General features: G+C 41.4%; 1 protein-coding gene across 2 annotated transcripts; it reads right to left on the bottom strand.

Annotated features, from left to right (window-relative positions):
• Positions 1-284: 284 nt before the first annotated feature.
• On the bottom strand, positions 285-8,647 carry AKTIP (AKT interacting protein; the record flags this gene model as incomplete). Of its 2 annotated transcripts, none has more annotated exons than XM_080702522.1 (9): positions 285-395; positions 563-623; positions 1,374-1,481; positions 1,585-1,683; positions 1,763-1,851; positions 2,298-2,398; positions 2,484-2,548; positions 6,271-6,476; positions 8,606-8,647. In XM_080702522.1, 9 exons carry the CDS (start codon positions 8,645-8,647, stop codon positions 285-287), a joined length of 882 nt encoding a protein of 293 aa, XP_080558648.1. The 2 variants fall into 2 exon arrangements, with proteins under 2 accessions (XP_080558648.1, XP_080558649.1); XM_080702523.1 differs by having other exon boundaries at positions 285-392.
• Positions 8,648-10,289: the final 1,642 nt, after the last annotated feature.

Here is a 10,289-nt window from a genome sequence, read left to right as displayed (position 1 = left end):
TACCCTTAACATTATAGTCAGAAAAATACTTAAGCCTCGAGGTCCCCAATAATTTGGAGTACTGAACTAGATAAAACCACTCTAAGACACTTCTGACAGAAGTAATGCATTACTTAAAGAGAGGTTTCCAAAACCTGCTGTTAGAACCTACACATACATGGAAAACACTGATAGCCAGTTACTGTTCACACGGTTTACTCTTCAGGCAGTCCTTTGCCATCAGTCAGCTTTAACTAGGCCAGAGTCCAGCAGGAAAGTGCATGGTGCACCAGATTCACCATCTCTTAAGTTGCTACTGTTTTCTCTTCTTTACTGAAAGGTTGTACTGAGCCAGGCTTTACCCATGACAGGCCAGCAACATGAACACTTTTATTATGCTGTTCTTCAGGCTTCTTCTAGGCACAATCAAAAACAGACATTAAGGAAAATGACTGATGAGGAGAGGTCAGCACTGTACAGATTTGTTTCCCCAAAAGTTATTTATATTTAACTAGTGATCTTCAATGAAGACAGTTTAGAAAAGAAACCGTGAAAACCATGTCAGAGATGGTTATGTACTTACTTTCTGAGTCAGCATCTTTTCTCTGGCTTCATCATGTACAGAAGGATTCCAAGGAGAAAAGCTTTTAAGGGGCAGAAACATATTAAAAATATTTGGTGTCTTGAAAATGTGTATAACATCCACTTTCAATAAGTAAACCAGTTCTAATAAAATTTGACAGTACTATTAAAGAGCAATCTTTCTTCAGTTGTCAACATGTATGTTTTAGATGTTATATAAACAACTTTATTATATCTGTTTAAGCCTCACAGCCCCTAAAATACTATTATTTAAAGATGAAGACAGCAAAATCAAGTAATTGCTTTAGGTCACCAAAGCTAAAAGTACAACCATTCATCTGCTAAGACGATACTCTTAACAGCTATACCACACTGCCTTCCTAGCAGTGTTAATCCTCACAGAGTTAAATTACCAATTCTTCAGTTCTCCAAACTCTTCCCGATGTTCTTATCCAAGCTCAAGTATCACTGTGCTAGAGAACCATACTCAATCTGAGCGTTGGTGAGAGTACGGCACTTTAAGGGAGGCAGCAACTAGAACTACCACCTGAAAAGCCCTCGTAATTGAATGATTTAGCACATTAAAAGAAGCCTTAGGAAGCCAAATACTATCTTGCTGCTGGCCCAGTATGCAGACCACGTGAAGTTTTTTGTTTAAGGGAAGAGCCAGGAGGCAGTCAAAGGTGAACTGACACCAAGGCTGTAGGCTAACAGACCAGACAAGTTCCTGCTAGATCTTCATTGTTAGGCCACCTGGAAAACAGAGGTGCAGTTCTGCAAAGGACAGTTCATCTAGACAGTGCTCCACTTACCTAATTGCATACGGATCTTCTATTTTAGGTTGGTCGAACAAACGAGCACTACACACCTTGACGCTGTCAACCACTTTACTTTTAAAAAGCTGAACATCTTTTTCATACCTGTGTTAAAAGTTTAAATAAAAAAGTTACCAACATAATCTACTTAGCTGCCTGTAAAAATTTATCTTATATAACAGAATAAAAGTCAGTAAAAGTCACATACAGTACTGCAGCCTCTGGGTTTAGGGGGTTTGTTGTGTCAATCTTGTAGAAAACTCTCCTTGCATACATTAATACTTGCCAAATATGATTATGGTTCCGCCTAAAAGGGAAACACGGCATGATTACTCAAGTCTGCTCTTGGTGACTTGTGTCAGTAGAAGAAACATTGGCGTACTAACCTCCATTTTGCAAATGCTCTCTTCACATCCAGTTCACCTGAGGTGGGATCGACTAGCGGGTGAAAGACGGGAATATCAAACACCAAGCGCTACATTTAAAAAGAAATATGTCCTTTAATGGAAACGTAGAGCTTATTAGACCCTTAGATAGTCACAAAAGGAGCATGAGGACAACATAGCAGTCATGTTGTTTAAAGCCACAAAGCTGCCACAAGAAGGACACTTGTACCATTTACCTGTAACACTAAACTTTGCAGTGAGGGGGGATAGTCACTCCTCCACTGCAGCAGGACAATCACCACTCACCCCGTAAGTGCCGCAGTACAGCTCCAGCCTCACGTGCACACTGAGCAGAGAGGCAGGAAGCTAAAGGCAGAGGACTGCATGACAGCAGATGCACCAAGGCACCAAAAGCCCCCTGAAAGGCCACTGCGAAGACAAATGGCCAGGAAGAGCACCGAGAAATCTCAGGCCCTTTAATTCCCTCTTGAAGAATGAAGCCCAAAGAGGAATCCAGACTGTATCTTCTACTTACTGGACAGTCCCCGTCTGGGTAGTTATCAGGGATGTAAACTGTAAACTTGAACACACCATCTTGATAAAGTCCATGACGTATGAATATTACTCCAAACCACACTAGGGGAAAAATAAACACAGTTAAGACCTAAACGTGTATCAGGAACCAAATATGCTATAAATTAAGAGTGAATCTTTATCTTACTTAATGCAGAGCGATAAGATGGCTGCACATAGACTCCTGGTAACTTCTGCTTTACAACCAAGGTACTAAAACAAAAGGAGCATAATAATTAATTTGTACCGATGTCAAGGATACCCTCTTACACTCCATTTCGAGTGTAGGAATCATTCCTCAAGAGGCAGCTGACTTTGAGTGTAGTCATCATAGTCTCTCACCCGAGTACCGTCCTGATCACTACCCACTCACTAGCTTCCAAGGTCAGAGAAATTCTCACATCAACAAATGGCCCAGATTAAGAAAGCCAAACGGGTACAGAGAGAATCAAGTTTTCCTGTCAGAAATCAGCTTCCCGAAACATCTTAGAAACCAGCTTGTAGGTAGCTCTCAATACTACAACCTTTTTTAAGTTCTGGACATTAAATTTGAGGTAAATGAGAGTACAATAGCTCTCATACACATTTAAATTTGTTTTTACTATTAAAACACATTTGTTTGCCGGGTGTGGTGGCGCATGCTTGTAATCCCCCCGCTTGGAAGGCTGAGACAGGAGGATCGCACAGGTTCAAAGCCAGCCTTAGCTACTTAGTGAGGCTCTCAGCAACTTAGTGAGACCCTGTTTCCAAATAAAAAAGAAAATAGGTCCGGGAGTATAGCCTGGAGGTAGAAAGCCTCTGAGTTCCACCCCCAGTACCACCAAAAAAAAAAAAAAAAACCACACACATTTGTTTTTACCACTAATGCTACAAATAAAGTGTTATATGAGATAAGCTGGGCGTGGTGGCGCACACTTGTAATCCCCGCGCTTGGGAGGCAAAGACAGGAGTCCTGATCGCCAGGTTCGAAGCCAGCTGCACTGGCTTAAGACACCCTGTTTCCAGAAAAAAAAAAAAGTATAAAAATAGGTCTGGGAGTGTAGCCCAAAGGTAGAAGGGTTTCCAGGAATCCCAGTACCACCAAAAAAAAAAAAAAAAAAAAGATATGAGAATATGAGATAATTTTTTCTTTTTCTTTCTTTCTTTTTCTTTTTTTTTTTTTTGCAATACTGGGGATAGAACCCAAGGGGCATCTCCAGCTACATCTCCAACCCTGTTATTTATTTATTTATATATATTTTTTGCAGTACTAAGAATGGAATCCAGTGTCATTCTACCTCCAAGCTACACCTCAGGCCGATTTTTTTTATTCTTTATTTTGAAACAGGGTCTCACTGAGTTGCAGAGGACCTAAGTAGCTGAGGCTGTGCTTTGAACTGCGATCCTCCTGTCTCAGCTTCCTGAATGCTGGTTTTATAAGCATATGCCACCATGCCCAGATTCTATATTTTATTCTTTATTTTGAAACGGGTCTGTCTGAGTTGCAAGGGGCCTCACTAAGTAGTAGCTAAGGCTGTCCACGAACTGTGATCCTCCTGTCTCAGCCTCCCAAAATGCTGGGATTACACACGTGCACCACCATGTCTGGCTAAGATAATCAATTTAAAAAACTTTTTTTTTTTTTGGTGGTATTGGGGTTCCTGGAAACCCTTCTACCTCCGGGCTACACTCCCAGACACCTATTTTTTACATTTTTATTTGGAAACAGGGTCTCTTAAGCCAGCAAGGCTGGCTTTGAACCTTTGTGATCCTCCTGTCTCCGCCTCCCAAGTGCAGGGATTACAAGCATGTGCCACCACACCCAGCTAAAAAACTTTTTAAAATGCAATTTTAAGTGATTAAGAAGTTAAAATTCTGTGAAACTGTCACTTGGTTGTCCTGAGTTTGAATTGCCAGATTACCTGGCAGAGAGCAGTGTTTGGATGTGCAGAGCTGCGTGGAGCAGGCAGGCCTGGGTGTGAGCTCTCACACGGTACTTTGCTCCTACACAGCCCCCTCCCAGTGCAGACCCTTATACCCCTGGGTCTTGCTCAGGAGCTGGACACGTAAGCACTGAAGAGGAGAGACAAGTACACTGGGCCAGACGCGCCCCTGACTCTTCTGGGACCCAGTGCCCCATCAAAAGCCATTCTGCTCTGTCGATTGTGTCTGTAGCTCTAAGCTTGAAAGAGCAATGTTCATCTAGGGCTTAATGCATGGTTGTCTGCCAATCCTCAACTTTATCAAGAAGTAGTTTACTGGTCCTTCGTTTATTGTTATGACCTAAGTGCTGTATTTAGTTTAATCATTTTCTAAGTTATCTGTTCCATTTTAAGTCACTAAAATTCAGCATGTCGATAGCAGCGTGGTTGGCAGATGTATCCACCATACTGAGGTTTGCCATAAAACACAATTTTGTGTTCTAAGACACACAAGATTTAGTCACCATAACAGAAGCTTGTTCAACCCACTGCCTAGCCTCTAACAAGTCCTCCATTATAAAAGTAAAGGGATCACTGCTACTAAATCACACCCAGCCAATTACACTGGGACCGCAGAGCCTCTGACCCTTACAACATTTTAACTCTGAAGGAGGGATCGGGATGCTTTTAAAATAACTTCATATACAAAGGAATTTTTAAATGCTGGACATTAGGAATTCTTGTTTGTTTGTTTGTTTGTTTGTTTGTTTGTTTGTTACTGGGGATTTAACCCAGGGGCATTCTACCTCTGAGTTACATCCCCAGCCTTTTTTATTTTTAGCTTGAAACAAAGTCTCAATAAACTGCAGAGAACCTCACTAAATTGCTGGAGCTGGCCATGAACCTGCAGTCCTCCTGTCTCAGTCTCCCAAGTATTGCGATTACAAGTGTGTACTGCCATGCCCGGCTCTGGCTTTATTTTTATTTTGAGAGAGGGTCTCACTAAATTCCTGAGGCTGTTCTCAAACCCATGATCCTCCTGTCTCAGCCTCCCAAGGACTGGAGTTACAGGTGTGTACCACACCTCTTTTTTTTCCCCCTCCGGTACTGGGGATTGAACTCAGGGCATTATACCTCTGAGCTACAGCCCAGCCCTATTTTTTACTCTTTATTTTGAAACACGGTCTCACTAAGTTGTGGAGAGCCTCACTAAGTAGCTGAGGCTGGCAGTGAACCTGGGATCCTCCTGTCTCAGCCTCCCTAAGTACTGGGGTTATAGGTGCGCACCACCACACGTGGCCCTTTTTAACAAATGAATAAAATAATGCCACCTGAATCACTCTGTGTGCCAAGCATTGTGCCACCACTAGCAGCACTCAGCAGAAGCACACAGCTTCCTGTACTCTACAGACAGGGAAAACGAGAGTGCAAGGGAAGACTTCTGTGTCTAAGTCAGTTCTTATCTACATGAAGCCCAGATCTTTAGATCCCTATAACTGCCCAGTCCTGCCTTTGGGGCTCATACAAAATACGTCAAATCCCATCTAATAAGAGATCTTCAAACACATGGATATCACCTTAATTAGTACTCAAGTTTTCTCTTCTCCAAGCCAGCAGGTCTAGTTCCTTTAATGCTGATCCCTACACTGGCTTCCTGACCCTTCCCTACCAGGACCATCTCAGTCAGGAGATGAGGTGATGCCTCCCAAAGATGATAACCATAGCAGAACAGTCTTCTGGATGGGTCTGACCCAAGAAAGAAAATACTGCCACCTACCCACTGTCCCTCCCTCTACTAAAACCTCTCAGGAGATGAATGCCTTACCTCATGTAAAGGAAGACTAAGATAAAGTTGCTAGTCGACTATGGGTTGCTGATTTACTATACATTTTTCATAAATCTTAGTTTCTTTGTATTGGTGCTCTCCAAAACAGATCTAATAGTAAGTTAATTTATAAGTCCATCAGAATAAATCTCAGTCTTCACCTTCAAGGATCATTCAGAATTGAATCAAACAACCTGTTAATAACTTACAATTCTGCAAGAAGAGAGTATTCCAGGTAGAAAGGTCCATAGGAAGCGTGCGTGCCATTTGCTGACTGCGCTGCTGGGGCAGGAGATGTAGGCTTAGTTATGGGCAATGCATTTTTGGGAATAGAAGGCAGCTGTTTTTTTGGTGCAGTTCGTGGAGGACTGGTTTTCACGTCCCCTGTTAATGTCTTCTCCTCGCCATCAGATCGCTGTTCAGGATGAAGTTGCGAGAATATTTGTTAAGATAATTTTTAAATCACAAGAATACAATATTATCAGCACCATGACCTAAAAGCTGGAATTAGTCTTTCAAATGGACATTTTAACACCACAGTCAACATGTTTTGAAAGTTCTTTGAGTGGCCAGGTCATATAAAGAGTGAACAAGGCTGAACCAAGACCAAGCATTAGAAAACTCTTTTATTAGCCACATCATATAAGGACAATACCGTTGATATTTACAGGATTAAATGGGACAGAGAAATAAATTGCCTCTCCTGGTGGCTCCAAGAAGAGACAAAGGGTTACTAAGCCAGCAGACAACCAAATAAGAGTAGAAAAGTCCCTGTGCACATTTAAATGCTGCACTAGGGCAGGCACCAAGTTCAAAATGGTGGATGACTACAATTAGTCACCACCCGATGTCAGCACTTAGATAGAAGCAAAGAATGAAGCTATTCTTTTATTTGCTTGGGTCTGATTTTGATATTTTCCATAATGGATGAATTTCTACATTTGGAATATCAGCAGCATAAATTATTATTATTGAGTGGGGAGTGGTACACTTGTAATCCCAGTACTTGGGAGCCTGAGACAGGAAAATTCAGGTTCCTGGCCAGCCTCAGCTACTTAGTGGGGCCCTTCAAAACTTAGTGAGACCCTGTTTCAAAAATAAAAAAAATAGGCCGGGCGTGGTGGCACACGCTTGTAATCTCCACGTGGAGACAGGAGGATCGTGCAGGTTCAAAACCAGGCTCGCTGGCTTAAGAGACGCTGTTTTCAAATAAAAATATAAAAAACAGGTGTCTGGGAGTATAGCCCGGAGGTAGAAGGGTTTCCAGGAACCCCAGTACCATCAAAAATAAATAAATAATTAATTAAAAAATAAAAAGAATAAAAAATCATGCTTGGGGTGTAGCTCGAAAGTAGAATGCACCTGGGTTCAATCCCCAGCACCACACACATACACACACACAGAGCAAGAGAAATCCTTAACACCTTGGTGGGATCCTGCTTCAAAATAAAAAATAAAAATGGATAGGGGTATAGCTTAAAGATAGAATATCCCTGGGCTCAACCCCCAGTACAGGAAAAAAAAAAAAAAAAAGAGAAAGAGAAAGAAAGGAAGGAAAAAAAGGTCAAAATGAGTCAGAAATTAAACCACTATAAGTACTTCCTTGACTCAACTACAATCAAAGGTGTTTAAATAGCTATATAAAAAACGTACACCATATGCTCAGAAAATGATTTTCGCTTAAGAGTTAGAATTAAGAGTTATTTTTATTTTCTTGCTGTTGATATATTTTAAGCTTCCCTAAGATTTTTTTGTTCAGCTTTTTTTATGGAACTGGGAATTGAAATGAGACTCTTCTATGTCTGAGCTATACCCCCAGTCCTATTTTAATTTTGAAACCGGATTTTACTAACTTGCTGATGCTGGCCTTGAACCTGCAATCTTCCTGTCTCAGCCTCCCAGATACTGAGATTACAGGTGTGTGCCACCATGCCTGGTTGAAAGTGTATTTTTAAAATTGTATTTAAGCTGGCAATGGTGGCTCGTGCTTTTAATCCCAATATTTGGGAGGTGGAGGTACGAATATCATAGGTTTGAGACCAGACTCGACCAACTTAGGACCTCTGTAACTTAGTGAGACCATTTCAAAATAAAAAAATAAAGTCAGGCTGAGAGTGTAGCTCAGAGGAAGAATGCCCCTGGGTTTCATTCCCAGTACCACACATAAAAAAATAATTAATACCCTTCAAGTCTGACTTGATCATACTTGCTTGACCTTTCTAATAGCTTTCCTAAGCACTGAGTGACTCTTGATATTTAATAGAGAAACAACTACAGTGATGTATCACAAGGTCCATCATGTATGAATACAATCTAAATGAAAATAATCTTAGAATTACCACTACCAGAATTTCTACTTGACATGCAATTTGGCCACAGAAACTGACTTAAATGGGCACAATAATTATTTCTCCAAACTAAAACCTAAACTAGACAAACCAGGTAATTGTGTTAAGATTACAGATGGGTCAGCCTTCATTCTGACCCTGTTTTCTGAAAAAGAAGCAAATGGGCTTCCTCACTGTGCTTACTAACTATACCTACTTTGCGTACAGAGCTTGTAGACATGCTCCAGAAAGGGTTCATAACGTGTACTCCAGAGAAGTGCAGTGGTCTGTGTCATCAAACTCTTCTGTCCTCAGCATTCACTTTACCTTAAAACAAGAAAGGAAAACACAGAAACATACCAATGCCAGGGGTTACAACTTCTGAAAAGGTTAGAAAATAAATCTGGTGTTTTAGGAATACAGTATACATTACATAATATATAGCTATAAAAGCCTAAGGTGTCTTCAGGCAGCTTCAGAAGTAATTTCCTTCTATATGCCCTTTTCTGGCTCAAATTTCTTTTGCACCTTTAGATGTCTACAAGAATCTGTGCATGAGGACCCTAGCTAGTATTCAGAATATTCAGTGGCACGGTTCAGCTTTAATGCCAGAAATTTTGAAGACATGGACTACAACAGTTGCTACTAGCATAAAATCTAGTCCTTTAATGGGAAAGCCAGACTCAGAATGCAGCGTACCCACCTACACAGAAGTCCTATTACTGTTCCAGGGTCAAAGGAATGAATGACAACCATCTAAGAGTGTCTTAAATGAGCTGTAGCAAAACTTTTAGCCAAGGAAATAAAAAACGGGGAAGACAGAGCGTACCCAGTGTGGGGAGGGGCTGAGTTCTGTCAGGATCACCCCAAGAACTGCATTTTTTTTTTTTTTTTTTTTTTTTTTTTTTTGGTGGTACTGGGAATGGAACCCAGGGACCTTCTACCTCCAGGCGACATTCCCTGACCTATTTTATATTTTATATTTTATTTGGAAACAGGGTCTCTTAAGCTAGCTGAGGCTGGCTTCAAACCTGCGCGATCCTCCTGTATCAGCCTCCCAATTACAAGCCTGCGCCACCACGCCCAGCAAGAACTGCATTTTTTTTTTTTCTTTTGGTGGTACTGGGGTTCCTGGAAACCCTTCTACCTCCGGGCTACACTCCCAGACCTATTTATATTTTTATTTGGAAACAGGGTCTCTTAAGCCAGTGAGGCTGGCTTCAAACCAGTGTGATCCTCCTGTCTCAGCCTCCCAAGCACAGGGATTACAAGCGTGCGCCCCCACGCCCAGCAAGAACTGCATTTTTTAAGCTGCAAAAAATGGAAACTCTGTGACTGGACATTTAAGAAGCTATCATGCAATACATACAAATGCAAGGACAAGTGCAAAAGAAACATTTCACAAGCACAAATCTTCCACTCAAAGCTTCGGATCATGGATAAGAAAGCGTATCTCAAAGGTCACAAAGTCAGTGGGTCATTTACTAAAAATATGAGGAAGCAAAGGAAAAGCAGCCAACCTAGCTGTAAGAACAGCAACATCTCTGCTCTGATGACCCCCCCACACACACTGTATTTAAAGCAGAACTCATTCTCTGAATTCCTATTTGCACCAATCAAAAGGCTGACGGTGAAAAGGGCCAAAAGTTGGCAATAGTGTCTTAAATCCCTAAGAAGCAAATCATGTTCCAATTATCCCTAATCAGAAATAATTTGTTATGATGGGCGTGGCGGCACACGCTTATAATCCCAGCATTTGGGAGGCTGAGACCAGAGGAGCGTGGTTAGATAGCCTCAGCTACTTAGTGAGGCTCTCCACAACTTAGTGAGACCCTTTGTTTCAAAATAAAGAATAAAAATAGGGCTGGAGTGAGAAGCTCAGAGGTAGAATGTCCCTGGGT

This window comes from Muscardinus avellanarius (genome assembly GCF_963383645.1).
Source record: "Muscardinus avellanarius genome assembly, chromosome: 10".
NCBI classification, from domain to species: domain Eukaryota; kingdom Metazoa; phylum Chordata; class Mammalia; order Rodentia; family Gliridae; genus Muscardinus; species Muscardinus avellanarius.
This window is presented reverse-complemented; position numbering and strand designations above follow the sequence as displayed.